The sequence below is a fragment of the Peromyscus maniculatus genome, chromosome 9, assembly GCF_049852395.1.
Source record: "Peromyscus maniculatus bairdii isolate BWxNUB_F1_BW_parent chromosome 9, HU_Pman_BW_mat_3.1, whole genome shotgun sequence".
Lineage (NCBI taxonomy): Eukaryota > Metazoa > Chordata > Mammalia > Rodentia > Cricetidae > Peromyscus > Peromyscus maniculatus.
In genome coordinates, this window is record NC_134860.1 from 29,172,431 (window position 1) to 29,195,723 (window position 23,293).

General features: G+C 40.9%; 1 protein-coding gene across 12 annotated transcripts in view; it reads left to right on the plus strand.

Moving 5' to 3' along the window:
- Fhit (fragile histidine triad diadenosine triphosphatase) overlaps positions 1–23,293 on the plus strand; it is a 1,536,882-nt gene that overhangs the window by 1,230,505 nt on the left and 283,084 nt on the right. For all 12 annotated transcript variants that reach the window (XM_076544519.1, XM_076544511.1, XM_076544513.1 and 9 more), the window contains 2 exons: positions 1,323–1,468; positions 5,031–5,060. In XM_076544519.1, coding sequence (XP_076400634.1) covers positions 1,323–1,468; positions 5,031–5,060 — 176 coding nt within the window. The remainder of the gene's footprint in view (positions 1–1,322; positions 1,469–5,030; positions 5,061–23,293) is intronic.

Genomic DNA, 23,293 nt, shown 5'->3' on the forward strand with positions numbered 1-23,293 from the left:
GGTGGTGGTGGCACACGCCTTTAATCCCAGCACTCGGGAGGCAGAGCTAGGCAGATCTCTGTGAGTTCGAGGCCAGCCTGGGCTACCAAGTGAGTTCCAGGAAAGGCACAAAGCTATGCAGAGAAACCCTGTCTCGAAAAACCAAAAAAAAAAAAAAAAAAAAAAAAAAGAGAGAGATGTGAAATATTGATGTTATCATAACTATAAGTTTGCTACCAATAAACGATAAACTTTAATCCTATTTCTCTAGGCCTGGGTATTTTCTCAGACCAGAAATGTATATGTGTTACTGCTGTGGATATCACTCTATATAAATAAAACACTGATGGCCAGTGACCAGGCAGGAAGTATAGGTGGGACAAAGAGAGAGGAGAATTGGGGAAACAGGAAGAAGGAGGGGAGACACTGCAGCCACAGCCAGGACAAGCAGCATGTAAAGACTCTGGTAAGCCACCAGCCACGTGGCAATGTATAGATTTATAAAAATGGGTTAATTTAAGATAAAAGAACAGTTAGCAAGAAGCCTGTCATGGCCATACAGTTTATAAGTGATATAAGCGTCTGAGTGATTATTTTATAAGTGGATTGTGGGACTGCGGGGCTTGGGGAACCTGGAGAGAAGCCCTCCAGCAACATGTTACCCTGTCTAATTTGTAGAATAGATTACAACAATTTGTTTTATACAAAAGAAAACTTTTCTTTAAATATTTACTGGAAATATCTTGGGCTGTGAGTAATCAATTCAAGGAACCTGTGTGATAAGCTGCTTACCCATGTGTCACATCTGACACCGTGGCACATCTGCTATCTATAGATGAGGCTCACTGTGCCTTTCTGATTATCTGCAGTCTTTTAAAACTAAAATAGTCTACTATCAGACATTTCCTATGTTTCTATCATTTCTCTAAAAGGAAACCTGGCAGTATAATCATGGCGTTCTAACTAGCAAAACCACCTAGATATTCCAGTTGCTATTCTACTGCAGTGTCTTTACTGCTGGGGAAGATGAGCCTCAGAATGGGGGTCAGGTGGGAATGGCTCAGAATAGGTCTTGCCTCCTGCTGTAATTATCACAGCGAGCGCTGGTATCACTGTGCACATGACCATGTCTTTTCTTAAATTCTCCTCTGTGTCAAGGCCTCTCCCTCAAAGTAAACTAACCATCTTTTAAAGCTCTTGGTTGCCAAGTATTTCTTTATTCATTTCCTAGTCTTCAAAAGTTCAGGCCCCAGGTCAAGGGGACTCAGTGCTGTGTATATAAACTACTCCCTAAGAATACCACCCAAAGCAATCCAAACTTTCCTTAACCTACCTTACTGCAGATGTCCTTGTGTGCCCTCTGAGGCCAGTGGAGCGCTTCCGTGACCTACGTCCTGATGAAGTGGCCGATTTGTTCCAAGTGACCCAGAGAGTAGGGACAGTGGTGGAGAAGCATTTCCAGGGGACCTCCATCACCTTCTCCATGCAAGTAAGTGTACAGGTTGTTCAAACATGTTTCTTGTGTTTCTTTCCTTTCTTCTCAAAGCTATGTGTGGGGCTGTGTATCCAACCCATTTTAGCAGGGAAGCAGTTTTAGTTGTCTGCATGTACATAATAGCAGAAAAAAATGTCACCAATCCAAGGCAGCTCTGCTGTTCACTAGCCTCAAGATGGACTATGGAATAGCATCATAGCAAATGTCTGATATGCTGTTTACAAAGTAGGTGGAAGTCATAGACAAGAGATTTAGGGATTGAATTAGTTTGCTTCTCAGCTGTGATAAAACACAAACCAAAGGCAACTTGGAGGAAGACAAGGTTTATTTGGCTTTCATCTCTACACTAAAGCCCATCATTGTGGGAGGCTAGGACAGAAGCTTCAAAGTTAGCAACCTGGAGGCAGGAATGGAAACGAGACCACCAGCAGCACTGCTTACTGGCTTGCATCCAGGCTCACATCCAGTTACCCTTCTTAGATAGTCATGACCACCTGCCCAGGGATCACACTGCTCACAGTAAGCTAGACCCTCCCCAATCAATCAGTAATCTAGAAAATGTCCCCAGAGACATGTCCACAGACAAGTCTGATGATACCAATTCCAGTTATTTCAACTTTGTGTCAAGTTGGCAGAAATGAACCAGCATTGAGATTTATAACTAGAGTTGGGAAGGCTCTCTGTTCTGTGGTAAGTGTGTCTTGAGCATGCACAGGCTCAGGCCTGCTGTGGTTCCGAGGAGAGCAATGACTGGACAGCTAATCTAGGCCTTCTCTTCATAGGACTTACTTTTCTCTAAACTTAATGCAGACTGCAGAGATAAGTCACAGGTTTGTACAATAGGTTTTATTGGACATGGCCCACTACAAAATGAAGAAATCAGATTTTCAATCACTAGAGATCTACAGGCAGAACGTGATCTAGTACTCATCAGGTTGAGAGGAGAATGTCCATGATGTGTCTATTATCAGTTGGGAATTGAATAAATTAGCAGTAACATACTATGAACCCCTTCAGATCCCTATGGATAGGGCTAGGGACAGCAGTGCCCTGTGCTTAGAAGTGTGTAAACTCTGACTTCCCCCACATATGGGAACTGTATCCTCAGCTCTTCAAGTTAGCCAGGACGCTTCACATCTGCATCATTTAGTCTCACTGCTGTAACACAATACCCAACTGACCTAAATTATGGAAACAAAGGTTCATGTTGACTTACAATTTGAGATTAGGGAAATAGGAGGAGGAATACAAGTCAGTTGGTCGCACTGTAGCCACAGTGTAGCCCAGAAGGAAGATTATTGGTACTCAATGCACTCACTTTCTCCCTTTCATTAGCTAAGGGTACTAGCCTATGAAATGCTGTTACCCATTTTTAGCATCAAATTTCTCTCTTCAATTACTCTAATCTAGAAACTCCCTCATAGACATGTCTATAGATTTGTTCTAAAACACATCAACTCGACAATCAATTATTAACCAGCACACCTTCCTTATGCTCTTTCCTGAGCTTTTGCCAATGATGCCACAAAGAAGCCAGGGTGCGAAGGACCATCCGGGTTCATTGCCTGCCTCTTCCAGCGTGTCTCCCAGTGAGACTGGAGGAAAGGCCTCATGCTGTGAGCAATATGGGCAAGATATTAGGCCTTAAGGCTGCGTTGTGGACCTGATGAGATAAGCCCCTCTGATATCAAGCCCATAGTCTTTGCCTCAGAAGGCACAGGTCATCTCCTTCAGCACCTCCAAAGAGACTCAGTGTGGAAGCCTCCAAAGAGACTGAGTGTGGAAGCCAATGTATTGAAGTCTTTGACCAAAAATATTCATCTCTTCCTCAAAAGAATTTTTCTCCGTATTGAGAGTAGCTAAGCATTCCTAGAAATACAATTTGAGTCGCTTCAGACAGTAGTTCAACTTGGGATTGATTTATTAAAACAGTGTTGCAAACTGTTTCCAAGGAGACCAGGTAAAGGAAATGGATGAGAACATCTGCCAGAAGATACCAGTGTTGGTTATCAGAGCAGTTCCGTAAGTGTGGTGGCTGACGATGCGTAAAGTTAGAGCAATTTTGCATAAGTAAGCTAGTGAAACTGCTTTAAAATTATATCTCATGTCAGGGTCAAAGAGAAGCCCCCCAAGAAAGACCAACAGTCACATATGCAATTTAGCAAGAGCATTTATTTCCAACAGGTTGGGGTGGCAAATAGTGACCCCAAAAGGAGGTGGCAAACACCTTTTAAGTGGAGTTAGGAGAAATCCAGGGAGGCGAGGTTAATCTGCTACTGATTGGTGGAGGAAAGATTAGTCTGGGGGGCTGATTGGTGGGAGGCTCTAGTGGTTAGGAACCTTCCAGCTACAGGGTAGGAAAAGCTATCTTTAGCTAGGAAGGCAGGGAGCATCTGCTGAGCCAGCAGAAGGGGCTTGGGGGTGCCTGCTGAGCCTGCAGAAGGCTCTGGGGTACGTTCTGATTGTTCCCGGAGTTGTGGTCTTCCCAACAACTCTTTGCTCAGCTTCAGCCAGTTCCAGTAAACCGAAACTAAGGCCTGGTCTTCCAGGGCTATTAGAAACCTGTCATGGCTCTGTTCTGGCTCCCCAGACCTCTCACTTCACAGTAATGTGTGGGTGTGTAACAATCCTGTGTACCCCTCCCCTCTCACACACATGCACCTATGACAATAAAGAGCTCGAGTTTCACAGAATAACCTTAGCCCATCATCTACATTCTAACAGCTTTGGTCCTGTCATGCTTTCTTCTTAAGCACTGGTTGGAAACGATGGGTTGCCTCCATAAGCCACTAATGGGTTATGGCTCAGGTTTGAACAGATTTAATATACATGTCAGATTTGTGCTAGTGGGGCATGGATCCTTCCTACTAGTCAGGTTCACTGAGGGGTATATTTAGCCAAAACCACAGATAGGGAATTCTATTTTGAAATTTTTAATTACAGAGAAGTTTGCCACCTTCTACCTGGAGTATCTGCTTTCCCTTTGAAGGTGCTTGGAGACTGGGCCTGTGTACTCATTTTCAGCTATGACAATGACAATAGGCTGGGAGGGGGAAGAGGTACGTGGATAAGGTCCACTCGTAACAGTCACTTCGATTTTTCTGTCTCAAGGTCATAAGAGCTTGAAAGGACTGTGCCCATCTAAATGCCTTGTCTTCTTGCTTGGTTGATTTCTAGAGGAGAAATTTAATTAGATATTAATTAAATTATTTCTGATTTAAAGATAACCGAACTGTAGTACTTTGCCTCCCCAAACACTTTTAGCCTTACCTTTAATGTGATTAAAACCATAGCTGAAAGCACAGAGCATGAAAAGTAGAAAGGAGTGACTTGCTGGATAATTCATATCATTTTATACATAACTCCTCACTCAGAAGGTAGTGGAGATCTGCCTGGTCCCACACATTCAAAATGAATGGTCCCCATGGGAATACTACAAATTAACACACAATGAAATTGGATCTAAATTATTAATGAGCAATATTTCTGAATGAGCATGCAATATCATCAGTCAGTTCTCACCTCAACCCTTTTCCTTTCTTTCTCCTCCTTCTAGGATGGTCCTGAAGCTGGACAGACTGTGAAGGTGAGTGCGTATTATGTGCACACAAATTAATAAGGGGCGATTATGGTAACTAATAAAAAATCACAACGAGTCATTTGCAGCACATTGCTGTTTCATTATGTTATCTTCGAGGTCAGAGAGACCCTCAGTGTTAGAGCCATAAATTCTGACATTATAAACTGTGCCAAACAGTATGTTTCCCATTAGTTTACAAGACATTTACCCTTTGTTGTAAAATTATTACTGTGCAAGTGCTAAAACAGAAACTAAATCGAGGAGTCCTAAAACAGAACAGGGCAGAGTACATCAACTTCTTGTGGGTTTTATGCATCCTGTATAGACTAGAGCACCTGGTATATCTTTAGTTCTGCACACAATTTAATTTCACGTCTTCAGGAAAGGGACAGCTGTTGTGTACCAGGTGTGTGCCTCCTTTCCCTCCTGGTCCCTTGGCCCGTTTTCTCTTCATGCCCACACATTTCTCTTATCTCTAGCAACTAAATACCAAAGTTCAAACTTAATGGGATCAATGGAGTTGAAAACGGTTTTGAAGTGTACTAGAGAGAAAGGGAGGATTTATTATGAAGGCCTCTACTCACAGCAAAAGGACAGAACTAAAAAACCCTGCTGGTTATGAAGCAAGAGTCCAGCTTCTTTCACACAAACCTGAATTCCTGTGTGGTTGGGTTCAATGCTTAAGTGACAGAGAAGGCTGAGTTTCTGGTGGTGGAAATAAGAAGCAAGTCATATTATGCTGCTGATGCCATACAGTGAAATGAAGCTTTTGGGTTTTACGGCTGGCCTTGACTGGCAGGGTAACTAAGCATTAAGTCAAACCAAATGAACATGGTTCCTTTGTGGGAGTTTGGAAATAGGATATCTGGGAAGTTTCATGGTGAATGAATGTCTCAAAGGGAAAGCTAGCAAATTCCTAATGATCAAAAGAGTAGCCCCAGTTTCTCCAAACACATGACATGGAAAACACCTGAGGGGCATTCCGCTTCCATCCCTTCCCCTGTCCATTGCCATGTTAAGCATCCAAATATGCATATGCCAAAAGAGGATATCAGTGTCTTTGCTTTGAAAGTGATTCTTGAAATACAATGCATAGATATTCAAGCTTGGCTAGCAGAGTTTGAAAACTCAGAATTCAAATGTAAATTTCAAATGCACTGGATTGCTGTTTGGTGAAGTTTCAGAAACCATTGAAAGTACTAAAGGCAGAACTAACACATGGAAGAATGCGCAGCTGTGTAGTGGAACATATAGACTGATAAACATAGCTGAATTTTATGTGAACAGGTAGATTATGTGCTCTCAAGATTTTATTTCACAATTCTAAAGAGGGCATTTAAGTTATTTGGTATACAAAGGGACTTGAATAGGTGGGAAAAAGGAACTTAGAAGTTCCTAGGGGCCAGGAGAAGGATAATATAGATGTGACTGCTAATGGCTCTCTCTTGTGGTTGATAGAGATGTTACATATTTGGGGGATGGAGATTTTTTTTTAATGCAATCCTTTAAAGGGGACAAGTAAGCATTGAGTCCAGCAGGGCTAAGCAGCATGGCTATGGGGTCTCAGACTCCACAGTGTCCCACTTATCTGACCAGGGTGTCACGTTTTTGCTAGCTTTAATGGTGCTGATGATGCACTGATTTATAAATAAAGCCATATATCAATTATTGAATGTACTTACCATAACCAGCATTGTTTAGCTTAAGCTCATTTCTATAAACAATTCTATCTTTTTTCTTTAAAATAAGCATATTATGTTTTGAAAATCTTTTTGTTGTTTCCAGCCTGATCACAGCATTTCCCCAGAATAAATTTGTGGGGTCAACTCACATCCCTTGTGGAATACCATGCATAAAGAAAAATTTATCACACACATACCACACCACCCATACACACACATACACACATGCACACACACTCACATCCCACATACACTCCACCTTCAGTAGGTAGTAAACTTTTGTTAGCTATTCTGTCACACCAAGTCCTTCTATATAGAAGCGTATATTCTGTGGGTGTCAAACTGTGATGTTTACACCACATTGCATGAAACTTTACTTGAGTGTCAGCTAAACGGTACAGCCACCACCACAAATAACCTCAGCGTTGTTCTCATTAACCCTCCTAACTCATACTGCCATGACAGGACGGGAACGTCCGTTACTATACACAGGGTGATCTCAGAAGATGGGTACTTCGCAGCATGTGACTTTCTGGTGACAAAGTAACTCAGTGATGGTGTTCAGGTAACCAGGATGCATGGAACCTGGTCCTGCAGCCTCTGCAGGGAGCAGAGTGGTCAGTGATGGTGTTCAGGTAACCAGGATGCATGGAACCTGGTCCTGCAGCCTCTCCAGGGAGCAGAGTGGTCAGTGATGGTGTTCAGGTAACCAGGATGCATGGAACCTGGGCCTGCAGCCTCTCCAGGGAGCAGAGTGGTCAGTGATGGTGTTCAGGTAACCAGGATGCGTGGAACCTGGTTCTGCACCCTCTCCAGGGAGCAGAGTGGTCAGTGATGGTGTTCAGGTAACCAGGATGCATGGAACCTGGTCCTGTAGCCCTTCAGCTTCCCCAGGGAGCAGCGCGACACCTTCAGAACCCACTTGTATCATTTGAAAGTTCCGGGTTGAGGCTGGGAATGGTTCATGTTTCGAATTTTGAAGGGAGGTTCAACAGCCTAATGCGAAAAGCATGGGGCCTATCCCTTTTTCTGTTTCTTTGCCTGTGTGTGAGATTCTCAGTACTGTGTCTGATGTCTGAGTTCTGAACCACTTTTGTCTCATGCCAGGTAGTAATAGCAATAAGCCCAGTGATGGTCTCTTCCCCTGAAGCAAGTGTTGTTATTGTTAATGAAGGTACACCACTGAGTTAGCCTCTTGAACATGATGGCACTTCAGGACTTTTTTTTCCTGAGGCTTTAGATTCTGCCTAGCAACACGCAGGGTGGCCTAGCTTACTCAGTAAGACCCATGTAACAAGGAAAAGGAAATATTGAAGTAAAAAGTGACCTCTTATTTCACAATTGATTATTCGGTTTTCTTCTCAAGTTTAAAAGTAGAACACTGCCAGGCACCAGATGATCAGTGCAGTGATCTGGACACCCTGCAGGGTTAAGAAGTAATCTCTGTCTCCTCTTTCAGCTACTCAACCCTTCCCTGCACCCACCCAAGCTGTGCTGGAAAACATCATGCTCCCTGTCCTGTTGCCTAGCTGGATTCCTGTCGAGAAATTCTTCATCGTCTCTTACACATTTGTCCGTTTATATATGTTCATTTTTTTGTTGTTTCCTTAGTCTCCAGGGAGTATATGTACACTTTATGATTTTTGGATTCTATCATTATCGATGGAGCTTAGAACATGTTATCCAGGAAGATGACCCTGGGATTGTTTAAGATGAAGGAAACTGGGAAACTGTGGCAGGAGGAAGGTTCACTCTCCAGCCTTGTTCTGCCATTCAACTTTGAAGTAGGCCATAAAAGAATTTCCTGACCTACCTACCCCAAAAGTAGACATAAGACACTCCCTCCAGAAGGGCCCTGCTTTTTTCTGGTAAGCTGTGAAGACTCTGAACAAGCAGGCCTCACTAAGCCACCCCAGCATATTGCTGTTAGATCAGAGTGCTGCTTCCTTTTCCGATCCCACTTCTGTCCATAAAAATGCTTTCCCTGTTTCTTCAGGTCTTTGTGTCTGAAGCTTCTCTCAGCACATCAAACTTAATCAAGTGAATGTGCTTCTGTTTTCCCTTGTTAATCTGAATGTTTTTGCAGTGATCTTCACCCTAAACAATAGGAAAAGAGAGGGGAGAGGAGAGAAGAGGAGAGGGGAGGGGAGAGGAGGGGAGTAGGGAAGAGGGGAGGGGAGGGGAGGGGAAAAGAGGAATGTTTTGCTTGAAGTGAGTCAAATGGGGACACAATGACTTTTTGTACTGAGGCCATTATCTGCTCCTTAGTTTCTATCATTAGTCCTCAGAAAGTAGCAATTGATGTTCATCTGTTTTCCATTGTACGTCCAGGCATCGAGGTTTTCTGAAGTTTCTATGAAATATTCCCTATATTATGAGTATCAGACTAAATTTTCTATAAAATATGTTTGTAAATTGAAGTGTTTATGTAATTATTATTTTATTAGTAAAAACTCAAGAGTCAGATATTGGGCTAAGAACCTGACTGATCAGAGAAGCAGTGGAGGAGTGACCAGTGACCTCTCTCTCCTTCTGTAAACAAAAAGACTGAACATCTCTCTAAGCCCCTCACTACTATTTCTCGTGTTTTGCCATATGTCCTTGGTTCTCTAAAACCTCTATGGCTAATTTTAGTCAGCTAGTAGCTAACTCTGCTCTCTGATTCAAAGTAAACTTTATTGTCAGTCTCCAGAGTGTCAGAGTGTGATCAAAATATCCCACAACGCTAACTCCTAATCCTGAGTGTAATTCTAGCCAAACCAAAGCCCTAAGGTGTACTCATTCCTGTAAAAAGGAAGGCTTTCTAGCAAGCTTAGTGTGAATCATTTTCTCTGAGGCTGTTACGTGGGTGGAGGATGCGTTGGGTATGTTAAGGGGAGAGGTTTACTCCTGGTGGGTAATCTCAGTCTATAGACCATGCTTGTACATAGTGTTCCATGTTTGTGATGCTTGGGTGTTGTACTTAAAGGTTTAATTTTATGCTTTTAATGTAATAGGAAGTATGTCTTAATAAATGTTGAAATATTAACATTTACGTTCTAGATTGGTGCAGCAGAAAAAAAAGGAGTTCTTTAAAGAAATGTTATTAAAACTTATCTTCAATCTCCTGTTGCCTGTGGCTGTTTTTAGTTTCCTGGATCAGGAGGTCTTACACATGATATGGAGGTCTAGCCATCTTGTAGTTTAGTGCACATAGAGGACACTTAGCTGGCAGCAAAGTCTGAAAGTTGATGTGCCTTGACATCTGTCAGAGGTGCCATAGGAAGTTGAGCTCTCTATCTTATTAACTTTGCCACTCTGGGGCATCCTCTTAACTGCGAACCTTGATTTCTTAATTTTCCAAGTGGAAAAACTTTAGAATTGGATGGTGATGGGAAGAAGCTGACATGTACATATAGGGAATATAAAAGATGTTAGGCAGGATTGATACACATTGATGGGATTTGGACCCAGATGCTACATCAGATCCCAGCCTTCTTGACACATGCTGTCACTGGTGTGTGTGTGGGTGGGTGGGGGGATCTGTGTGTCTGTGTGTATCTCTGTGTGAGTGTGTGTCTATATTGTTGTATTTTTATGTGCTTATTTGTGGATGCTAGAGACGATTTTGGGCATTATTTTTCTGTCTTTCCACCTTGAGTTTTATTGAGATAGAGTCTCTAACTGACCTGGAGCTCAAAAAGCATAATGGGCTGGATGGCCAGCAAACCCCAGTGATCTCTTTGTCTCTGCTGTTTCAGTGCTGGGTTTAAAAGTACACACAGCATGCCTCGCTTTTCCCCCTGTGTGATGTAGGCATAGAACCCTCATGCCTGCTCAGCAAATACTTTACTGTAGCAGGAATCCTAAAAGGTCTTATTAATTAAATCAAACCTGAGGCCAGGTATTGGGGTGAATGTTGGAAGATCAGAGAAGCAGAACAAGCCACAGCTTCCTTGCCTCACCAGTTCCTCAGCTGATCCCGTTTCCTCAGACTGGAAGCCTCTGGGTCCTTATCCAGAATGAATCTCAGCTGAACTGTGCTGCTCAAAGCCTAAAAGCTTAACCTGCTAAAAGCTGCTAGTTCCTGATCCTCGTGTCTTATATACCTTTCTGCTTTCTGCCCTCACTCCCTGGGATTAAAGGCTCACTTCTGGGATTAAAGGCGTGTGCCACCATGCCTGGCTGTTTCCAACGTGGCCTTGAACTCACAGAGATCCAGAGGGATTTCTGCCTCTAGAATGCTAGGATTAAAGGCATGTCCTACCACTGCCTAACCTCTATGTTTAATATTGTGACTGTCCTGTCTCTGACCCCAGATAAATTTATTAGCGTGCACAATATTTCGGGGAACACAATACCACCACACTTTACTGATTAAGATATCTCACCAGTCCTATTCTTTCATGCATGTGTGTCTGTATATGCCTATTTGTGTGTGTGTACATGGATATTCATGTGTGTGAATCTGGCTATGCACAAGCCTCAGAGCACGTGTAGGGATGGAGTAAGTATCCTCTCTGGTGTCAATTCTGACCTTCTACCTTGAGATAGGGTCTCTTTTTTGCTTTTTAACTGCTTATGCCAAGGTAGCTGGCCATTCAGTTTCCAGAGATTTTCCTGTCTCTATCTTCCATCTCCCTGCAGGAATGTTGAGATAACTAATACTGTGGATACACATCTTCTATGTGGTTTGTGAGGAGTAAGATTCAGGTCGTCATGCCGTGTAAACAGAATTCTCACCCACTGAGCCGAGATCTCCCCAGTACTGGAACAACAGCACTATTGTCTAATTTTCTTTTTTTTTCTTCTTTTTTAAAATCTTATTTATTTATTTATTTTGAAACAGTACTTGTCTAGATAGTTCTGACAGTCCTAGAACTCACTATGTAGACCAGTCTGGATTTGAACTAATAGAGATCTGGCTATTTGCCTGCTGAGTGATGGGATTAAAGGTGTGCACCACCACACCTGGCTTGTTTTTCTTGATAACAATCCCACTTCTATTGTCTTACCTTTAAACTAGGATGAGAGTAGGCCTTAGTGAATGTTCCTGACATTCAAATTGTGGCCCAAGGTTTACTTTTTGATATGCACTGTACTTTCTCACAATTAACTATTACCTAGTAGCTTAAATTTTTGGAAAAATTTCGATCTGGTCATATATCTTGGTTTTTTAAAATGCTTTAAACTTGTTATGATAAAAGACCACTTGAGCTGGATATAGTGACACATAATAACTCAAGCATTTGAGAGGGAGAGGCAGAGGAGAAGCAAGTTCAAGGCTGGATTGGACTATAAAGCAAGACTTTACCATTTCTTCCCTCTTTGCACACACACACACACACACACACACACACACACACACACACACAACATGAAACAACTTGAAAATTAAAAATGTGCTTATTTTTAAAAATATTTCTTGAAAATGTATTGAAAAGTATTTCTGTGTTTGTCCTGATTTATTGCTTGTCTGCTCTGCTCTGAATTTTGATGCTTCTGCATTGTTCCTGTGAAGGGATCGACAGTGACCAGAAAAACTGTCTAAAGTGGGTTTTCATTATAGAAACCTGTCCCTGTGCTGATTCAGTCAGTGGGTATGGATCCAGAAGTTTGTTTTGACAGATACCACAGTGACTCTGAGCCATCCTGCATCCTAGTGCCAAGCCTATGTATGCCAGGGTAGTGAGAAGCAGACCTGGAAGACTCTTCATGCACTCACCATTTTCATCACAGACTTGCTGCAAAGGAAGATGTGGTGTGCACAGGGTGGAGAAACCTGTAGCTTGATAATGAAAAAGATTTGGGTCTGTTATTTATTATTTTCATTTGGAATGAAATTTCAGAGAGCTACAATTCGCCACAGGTCTTTTATCCTCTGATGAAAGCCACTGTGAACACTGCCTTGTCTCTGTTTATACCTAATGCATGTATTTACTGCCGGAAGAATTAGTATCTTCAGGATGCAGTAGCTTTTATCTTGTAGAATTGCCTTATAATTTGCATCTGTTCCCAGAATAAATCTAATTTGACTGAGTTCAATAAACCAAAGACAGTTGCAATATTCAGTGGACAGCTTTGAGTGTACTTGTTGGGATTGGCTACTTTAAGAAGGCATGCTGACCTCCTTCTGATGCCTTGGGGACAAAACCCTTGGTCCCTAGCTCCTTTGGCCAAAGAAAGCATGAAAAGCCTCCCAGGCCTCCTTAGGAAATCCTTTCTCTCTTGTTAAACCTTCACGCTTTCTCCTAAGTAGCTACCAAAACAGTAACCTCCTCTGATTCTTTTTATTTTCAATTCAGCATGGTGGTTTTTATTTTTTGATGTGCCTGTTGCCTTTCCCTCACAATCTGTCCTTCTTTTAATTGTCCTCAAGAAGGGCAATTAAAAGAAGGGATTTTTGAGGATCTTTCTCCTTCCAGTAGTTAGAAAGGAGATGGCAATCAAAACAGTCTTTGGATGTGACAGATGTTGACGATCAAGAAGTCTGAAGCAGGATAGGAATGGTTGGAAATGAAGGGGAGGATGGAGAGGAAGGAGAGGTACAGGAGGCCATGTCTATTCCTCCTCTTGCTAAGAAGGTCTGGAGAGAAAGCCTCAACAATCCAAATTACAGGTTCTGAAGAAGGGAGGTGGTGCTTGAACCTGAAGAAGGAAGTAGAAATCAAGGAAGGCTTTGAGACTCTAAGCCACCAGGCATTTATTTTTCTCTGGGTTCCTTATCTGAGCTTTGGGGGGGGGGGGTTTCTATCACACAGACCTTGCCCAGATATTTCCTCTAGATCTTCTCACTCCCAGAGCAGTGCCTGAATGAATGTCCCTCCTTTTACATGAACTTCATTCTTCAGGGAAGGGGAAGGAAGCAGAATTTTTCCATTTCCAGCTGGCTTTCATTTGCATGATACCTGTTGGGTCAGAACAAATGAAACCTTAACTAAGCTCCATGATAGTTTCATATTTTAACTTTTTTAACTGTAGTTTTATGTGCTATATTCTCCAACATTTGGTAAATAATCCAGAAAGGATGGGGTGGCCCTGGTTGATAGGAAATGCAAGGCAGTTAAAATATATAGAACAGGAGAGAGAACTCCAGAACCAAGCCGCCCAGTTTTAAGCACAGATGTTTCACCTGCCAAGCATTTCTACTCTCTGTAAGCCAGGTTTGCTGAAACCTATTCTTGATTTCCAAATGTATAAAATGAGGATTTTACCAGTCTTTTATTACCTTCTAGGGATATTGTAATAACCAAATGAATGACTATGTGCCCAGGCCTTCAAAACTGTTCCTTGCACATAATGAAGTCTCAGAACATTTACTATAAGCTTTTGTAATTTCTACTTAAATTTCTCTGCACTCTCAAAGGTAGGTGGTAATATCTAATACATGAAGAGTTGAGGTTTACAGAGACAAGTCACTTACCTAGAAGCATACCTAACAGGTAGTAGACTTAGGAAATCAAACCCAAGGCAGAGGGAGAACCCATATCCCCTTGTGTCATGTGGTCAGTCTGCTCCTTCAAAAACTTCAGTCACCCCATCAGCACAGCCTGAGCTGATGCAGAAGAGGGAGAGGTTGTATAAATATTATGTTTGCTGCATGACAGATTGGTTCTACAACCCTTTGCTTGGCTTAGAATAATGCTGGCTTCCACCCAAAAATACCCTGAGGACTCTGATTGTTAACTAGATTATACAGGTGAAGATTAACAAATCAAAACATTACTTTATTGCTGTATGCCCATTTATAGTAGAATTATAGGTTTGGGGTGTTTAATTTTTTCTTAGTGTTACCAACAAATTCCACCAGTAATTGGAGGCCCTGGCATACAGCAGAGTTGGTATTTAGTGATTTAATTTTATTTTAAGATCTGTAATGCAGAAATGTAGAAAACATGACAGATGTGATCCTGCTGTCAGTTTTTTTAGCATTCAGTAGACTTCCACCTGAAGCTTAGATTTGGGGATTTCTGTATAATCACTGTGAAAAACAATGTTCTGTGCAGAGAGAGAGAGAGATTCAGTAGACCCCAAGATCCCACATAACTGTAAAATATTGCTCAGATTTTTACTTCTGTTGATACAGTAATGAAGCCAGTCACTCATGTTACCATTTTTGCTGTGTGATAGATACTTGGTGCTCCAAAAATAATAATTGTAAGGGCTCTGAAGTTGGTAAAGTGTTTACCTAAAAAACATGAGAGCCTGTGTTCATCCCCAAGAAACTATGTTAAAAAAGTATTATTAAATTAGGGCATGGTAGCACACTCTTGTGATCCATGTGCTGGAAATGCAGAGACAGTGGACTCAGACTCACAAGCCAGCCAGCCTGGCCCATGTGGGGATGCTCAACTAGGAAGAAAGAGATCCTATCCTAAAAAAATAAACGTGTACGGTACCTGACACAACACCCCCAGCCTCCAAGTTTGTTCTCTAGCCTCAGGCGAATGTGCACATGCACCTAAATCTGCACACACACACACACACACACACACACACACACACACACACACACGAATACTCACAGGTACACACAGATGCACAAATAACAATGACCATTAAAGTGTTGATTCTCACCATAGTGCTGTTTCAGGCCTAGACAATTCTTGGTTTAAATTATCTAAACCCGTGGAATCAGCTCCTTCCAACAACAGATATTTAAGCCTGCAGTATCTAAACAATGGGCTCAGCAGAACTGTGGAACCAGCTAAAAATATTTCTCTTTAAGTACATGTGGCCGGTTTAGTCTCCATAGATGAGCCCTTTGTTACCACAGCACTTCTGCGAATGTGCAGTACCCAATGAGAGCGCAGAAAGTAATTTGTGCTGTGCTAGAAGTTGGGCATTCAGCTGAAATAAGTCCAGATGTTCTGAGGTTTCATTGCACGAATTACTAATAGCTAAGAATAATAAAGTATAAGAGCAGGTTGCCTTGAGCTACCTATCTAAGTTTTAAAACTATATATTGCTTAGAAATGGCCTCTGGGTAGAAACAGTAGAAGGAACACATTGAGGGAGGTGATGGCTCCTCAGGGGGCCTAAATCTGTAGCATTTTATCTCCAAATTGAGTAATACATCTCCAGTTGCTAATCATAATACTCAAATTTTAAATTATTCATATTTTATGGCTTATTAAATATAAAAGAAAAATATATAGTGATCCTAGTAATTTTTGTATTACAAAGGCCCCATCAAAGGATTTTTCACCAAGATATAACTATTATAATTTATTCTGTTTGCTTTATTATGTCCAGCATATAAGTGCTTCTCATACTCTTGAATCCAAACCTCTGAGGATAGGGATCGTGGTAGAGTTTTACAAAGCCACATAGTTAGATGTTACCCAGATTTATGGTCTGCTCCTTCATTTATTTGTACAAATACACTTTTCAGTCTTGCCCTGAATGACCTGACTTTACTCTTAGCCCCATACTCATCTTGAATTATTCATTTCCTTCCGGGGGCTCCTCTTTGCCCTTTGTGCCAAAAGCATAATAAAGTAATTCCCAAGACTCAAAAAGCAACTGGAAAAGTTAAGGATTGAGTGGCTGAACCTGGCTCAGGTGGGAACAGGAGTAATGAATTATAGACATGGAAACCTGCTGAGCCACGGACATGTAGAAATTAGAGTGCTGACCTGCCTAGTGACATCTGAGTGGAAAATATTAGGTTGATGAGACTCTGATGGCCCTCAGGCCAAATAGTGTTAGCACCCCCCCACCCCCCACCCCCACCCCCCGCACGCGCATTGTGGATCATTTCAGTGCTGGGAAAGTGTAATTCTGAAATTTAACCCTCATGTCAGGAGACATCAATCCTACCTCTATATTTTAATGACAGATTCTTTCTCTGGAGAAGACTCTCATCCACCATGATCAGAAAAAATAGAGACATGCAATTATGGAAGCTTTCTCAAAAGATAATGTTCTAGCTTCAGAGGCAGAAGACAGTGATTTGAAATCTTGTGTTCCATCAGTGTAGAGATAATGTACTTCGATTCTGATATGGATGTTGCCATTTCCTGTATCTGGTATTTTTTTCCAAAAGGCTTTTCTCCCTCCTGATTTTATAGAAAAGGTAAACATGGAACTGTTTAAGAAGTTGACCTTCCTTAAGTGGTTAAGAAAAATAAACAACATTGAGTGAACAAAGTGAACCACCAGATACTCTTTTACTTTACAATGAAACCCATTTATCCTAATGTTCACATTCAGCTCTCACTCTCCAGTCTACATATCAGGAACTGTTCCCTGAACAAAGAAATGGCTTCTTCTGCTTCCTATCTGACTGCCCTGAAAAAAAACCCAAGAGGGGCTTTTATTTGTGTTTCAAATCATCTGTTGGTTGTAAATGCTATAAATTCCCAGATGCAATCATGTCCTAGCAGTATAATTTTGATGAAACTGTTCAGCCATGAAAAGAATAAATGTGATTTTAAGATCAGATCCACCATCAAATGGTCATAGATGAATCTCACTCTTGAGGAAGAGACTCAAAGCATGAGCCTTCAGAGAATTCTGGAAGGCCCAGTGATCTGGGAAATCAGTTACTCTTACAGCCTCCCTCTGCCAGCACACACACACACACACACACACACACACTCACGAGTACACACACACTCACGAGCACACACACACACACACACACACACACACACACACACCTGTCTTTTATCTTTGACATTTTGCAGTCCGGGACACTGTGAGAGAGCTGTTTCCAGTTCTGCACAGCTCTCATTTGTAGTCCATGCTAACAATGCCCTCACTACCTGAGATACCCCATTCCTACCTCTCTTGTTTGCCTACTTCGCACTCATTCTTTAGGAACAGACTTTGTAATAAATGTACCAATAGGGCAATGCTGAGGATGTGTAGAAGTTCTGGAGTTCACAGTGAATTCTAATCAGTGTTTTTTTTACATCAGATGTTGTTACACTCTGGGCTAGAGTGCAAGGAAGGGCAGCCAAGAAGTAGTCTTAGCTTTGCATTCATTCCAACAACCAAATGAACAAGCAAACCATCACAGACTTGATAGTCTTAGAAATGCTGCAACAACGTGTGAAATGGGAGAACACAGAGGGAGAAAAGGAGGAGGGTGACACTTTATTTGGGGGGGGTACAAAAAAAGGCCTATTAAAGACACTACTGATATTATGAGAATTGTAGACTGCAAAATGACAGAACTCCACCCAGTTGGGGAAGAACATTCTGGACAAAGAAATTAACAGTGGGAGTGAAGTTCTCCCATTGTAGGAAATGAAGATGAGAATGAAGAGCATGAGGCAAGAGGTCAGTTTGAAGAGATGCAAGAGAGAGCTGTTGCCAGGCCTTGTACATTGTTGGAAGGAAAGAGTGTTAATTCTCTTCAAAGTGTTTTTGATGGTTCAGATATTCTAAGGATAAAAGAGATTTCTACCTACTGTAGATCATCTTAACTAGACTCATATTTAAGTGTCTAAGTATATTCTAGAATTTGAATAATTAGTGTTCTGTGTCTATTATGGTCTTAATGGTTATTACCAATATTCTTTTTCTACACATGCGATTGTTTAGGATACAAGGAGTTAAAATGGGTTAAACCCTTTCTATAGTGGCAGGTGTACACTTCATTTTGTATAATTCAGAGGTTGCCAAACTTCTTTTGTTGAATGCCAGGCAGTAGACATTTTAGTCTCTGAATTTCAGATGTACTCTGTCACAGTAATACAATTTTGATTTTGTAGCATAAAAGTCATCACAGAATGTATGAAAATGAATTTTCAAAGTGGACATGGCTGTGTTGGAATAAAACTTTATTTATAAGAGGGGTAGTAGTCTAAATTTGACCTAGGACCTAAAATATTTCACCTAATTCTTTATGTCATGATTTTATGAAATTAGTTTTCACTGAAGCTCTTCCAGTATAGGCTTGCCAGACTTGAGGAACAATGTTCTGGTCATCACAGAGACTTCTAGGCATGAGCTGCAGGAGTGGGTATTCCCCTCATGACCATTTATCAAAAAGAAAAGAGTTTGTCCTAACAGCAGCTGGCAGTCATCGTACAGTGTTTAGGGCAACTTGCTGGTGGTATCTGAAATGGCAAAAGAATAAAGCTCCATTCTTGGTGATGTCACTAGGTCCTTATGTTAACCAGTCCTGAAGCCTGTCCCACCTCTAGGCATTTTCACTTAGGTGATTCCATCAAGTTCTCCATTGTTTAAGCTAGACAAAGTTGACTCTTGCCACTATCATGAGAAGATATGTTCAACTAGACCCTCTTCTCTAAAATATTCAGTTGTTGTTAGTCCTTAATATGCTTAACTGGCAGTTTGCATAAACAATTTCTAAGTGCTTATGCACATCTGCAGTGCTCATCAGATGCCAATGGCAATCTTTGAATGAAAGTCTGCAAATCAATGGCCCTAGAAGAACTTAACTTCCAATAGGTTGCCTCTGGTGCATGACCACACAGTAATTCCATTAACTTTAATGATGGTACTGCTGCACAAAATGGACCCTGTTAGTCTATTCTCCTCTTTGTTTTTGGCATTAAATCTTCTCCTACAGCTAACTCTTCAGGGTAAAGTATGTGCAGCTAAGCCATTCATTTCTTGGCCTTTATTAATATATGCAGGACTCTCCTTTCTGGGAGGGAGTCCTAAATGAGTGCATTAAAAATGAATTTCCTATGCCATTTGTCCATGCTGAGAAAACCCCAGAGTCAGGGACATCAGTGGATTATTATTGATTGTTGCAAGATACAATAAAATCATAAATATGACTCAAAACAATTACTATGGTCACATTAGCAAATTATCAAATCCATAACTTTCTCTGGAGACTGGCCTCCGAGATTTAAATAAAGTGCCAGAGGGAGGAAAGTTGTATTTTAGGAATGAGACAACTAGGGCTTGGAGAGAGAAATTTATGATTTAATTTGCTGGGTAATCTAATTGAGAATAACTATTGGATTTCTAAAAAGTGAACTTTGATTAGCTGCAGGTGTCAGAAATACACTGAAAATATGGGTCAGTTTATGGGTTTTGGAGAGTCTTTGGGGAGGTGGGCAGGAAGGTATTCATTGTGAAGAATAACAGTCTTATGTGACCTTCAGCCCATTTCCTTCTGTGTTCTTGTTGTCTGTGTTCAAATAATTGGATTATACCTGAGACTAGCTGGCTCTTCCCTGACACTTGCTTTTTACTTTCTTCACCAAGTGTCACCCCTGCCCCCAACACACACACACACACACACACACACACACACACACACACACACACACACACACACACTTAGAAATAAATCATTTGGAAATGAAATTACCCACCACACTCATTTTTCACCATCTAGTAAATAAGTCTCTCTAAAGAACAGGAGAGCTTCCCTTTCAGCTCAAGCTTAATCAGATCCTTCTCTGTGGCAGAGGTGGTACAGACTATTGTCTCTGCCTTCGTCAGTCTTCTCATCTTTCCTGGATTATGAGGCAATACATTCTGTGAAAACTGTAGTGGCATGTTCATAGAGGCCTGTGCACATTTTCTCAAGTTCTAACTGGAAGCCTGGCTCCTGGCTTTAAATTTCTAGCCACAGCATCTTGGAATAAAGCTGCCCATCACACTCTCTTCCCAGTTAGCAACTGTGGAAGTTCACCTGCAGCTCTAGCCACTGCTGCCTTCTGATGACTGACACACCCATACCAGAGGCTAGAGTTTTAGGAATGGATCTGTTCATCATTCTTCTTACTTCAGAAAAATAGCAAAAACAATTTGCACAAAGATGAAGGAGATTTCATAATGATTTGTGTAGAACTAGCTAACGGGTTTCTTCATGCAGTCAGAGATAACTTGCAAACCCAGCTGAGAAATGATATAAATTACTGCTAACTGTCCTAATTATTCCCTGACACTCTGTTGAAACCTGACAAAATTTTGCTGAAACTTACAAATAGGGAAAATTTTAAAATTGAATGCATTCTGAATAATGGAAACGATTTTAAAATTAGAAGGATAGCCAACAAGAAGAACTGTGTTTATCCCCCCTCAAAGGAGGTGGGAAATGGTGAGCAACTGCTGTAGATGAATTGTAATTTTAATTGCAACCTAATTGATTGTACTCAGCATGCTCATTAGGTTAAAGAAGACTATGAATCATTTCCCATGGTCATTACATTAATAGACATGGGAAGGATGTGATTTGTAGCATTCCTTTCTCCCTGTAAATAGCATAAGCAACACACTTGGATTTAAAAGGTTGAACAGTGATGAAATTCATTTCTCTGTAGTTTGGCATGATGCTTTTGTATTAACTCAGCTTCTATCTGTTATGCTTAATAGTCTTAGTGTTAATGTATCTAGCGTACCAAACTCTGTCCAGTTTTCCCTGCAGTAGCTTACTTTTGACTACCTGTCTCATTCCATGATAAAATAATACTAGTTGGGAAAGTTAGCTTTTCTTTTCCCCCTCCCTGTCCTTCCCTATGTAATTCCTCAATGTCTTTCAAAGACAAATACCCAATCCAGCTGATAAAATTAAGTCTTGTTTACAAGTGGGTAGAATCATTACCCAACAGTGTGGAACAGAGGTCACTTCACTCATTCCTGTTTCTCTTTTAAGTTGGGAAAAGTCTGATCTTCCTGGGGGTCACAGGTCTGTTTCCTTCGTTTTCCTGCCTTCTTTTCAATTTCCAGTAGAGGCATCCGTGAGGCCTCCAGATGTCCATGGTCCCTGCTCTTCCTCTCTCTCTCCCTTCCTCCCTTCCCCCTTCCTTTTCTTTCTTTTCCATGCCTCTGAACTATTCATCCTTACTTCCTCTTCTAAACAGTTTGGGCAAACTGGATTGACCCTCTCTTACCTTTCATCCTAGAGGCTTTGTAGACTCTGGACACAGGATTTGTCAGGGACTTACTGTGCCGTAGGATGATTCTGCTTCCCTCTTTCACTAACTGCTCCCACATGCAGCATTCTCTCTGTGGACGCCACTCTAGTTTACACTGCCTGCAATCACACAGGACATTCAGGTGACATTGGAGGAGGCCACAGATGGCTTTCAATGCATAACTGTTGAACTTCAGCGTTGATTATTTTTATAAAAATAAAATGATTAGAAAGGTTTCATTTGCAGCTCTGTCATGGTTGGACCTTACATAGAGGATTCTGTTTGTATCCTGAAGACCATTGAATCTGGTTACTGGTACTAAAAAAATTCAATGGTGTCACCATCATCAGGACTACATAGTAAGGCAATAAAATGGCTCCTTAATCTAACTGTGTCCACACATTCTAGCAATGTAATGGATTCTGAGCTAATATTCTTAACCAGTGGTGCTTCTTCTAAGTGGTGCTTTCCATACCTAAGATGCTTCCATTGCATAGTTATTCTTAGTTCTTATACTTTACAATTATCCATCAAGTCATTTCCCTCCAATTGGCATGCATAGACCATCTGCAGCCCTTTGAACTCTTTGATGATTACAATTATAAGCATAAATTCAATTAAGAATGGCTAACTCATTAATCTCTGTGCATGGAAGGATTTTAGCATACATAAAATATTTAAAAGTTATGAAGTTTTTCTATGAGAAAATTCACCTAACTATATTTTATATTTTAGAGGTTTCTGGATCACTTAGGCCTAGGTAGCCATAGATTATTAGACTCAGCTTACCTGATTCAGTCCCTTTCAATTTAGTATTCAGGGAAAGATATCATTTTTCCAAGGATAAAAGGAACCATATTCTACCCATATGAGAGATTTGGCTTTACAAAAGTCTCTTTGACTCATAGTTATTGCAATATTCTTAAGATTCCAATTCTGACCCTGTCTATTCTTATCTCTGTGGCTATAAGTAAATGGCTTTAACTTTTCCTTTGTTTCCCTGTCTGTAAACTTGAATGACAGAACTTCCAGATGGAAACTTTGTAATAAGTGAGATTAAGAATGGGTAGGTCTTCTTACAGTGTTTGGCACATTTTGCTTTATTTCCCCAATTATTTATGGAAAACCCATTACATGCTAATTTCTATTCTAGATTCTATGTTCATAGCAATGAGTAGAAGAAACACTGAAGAGGAATGAAGGTGGATTTAGTTTGTGTTCAGTTCCTTCTTCTTAGGGCCAAAATTGTTAATAGTAAGCATGTTGGTTCTCAAGGAATCAAGGCAACAAATCAGATGGAATGGAATGTGTAGAACTGATTTGATATTGCAAACAGGGTTATCAGATGTCATGAGAGACTTGGGGTGGATGTGTGGGTATTCTCCCCAGATGTATAGGTTGTCTGTAAAACTGTGACCTTCAGATGAGTGTTGGCTTCATTGAAGATGTTTTATTATGAACTTACAAAATTCATTCTCTAAAAAGTGATTAAGAAACCATTTATCCCATATGCCAGTATAGAAAAAGCATGAGTCTAAGATTAAATTTTCATGCCCAAAGTAGTGGCTTTCTTAACCTCTGAAGAACATATACCATGATAAATCCAGCTCACAACTCACAGGAATTCATGACAGTTTGTTGTTAAGTGTTTTTTTTTTTTTTTTCCCTAGACCTTTGTCTCTTCAAAATGCTAAGTTTAAGTTAGAATTAAGACATGTAAAGT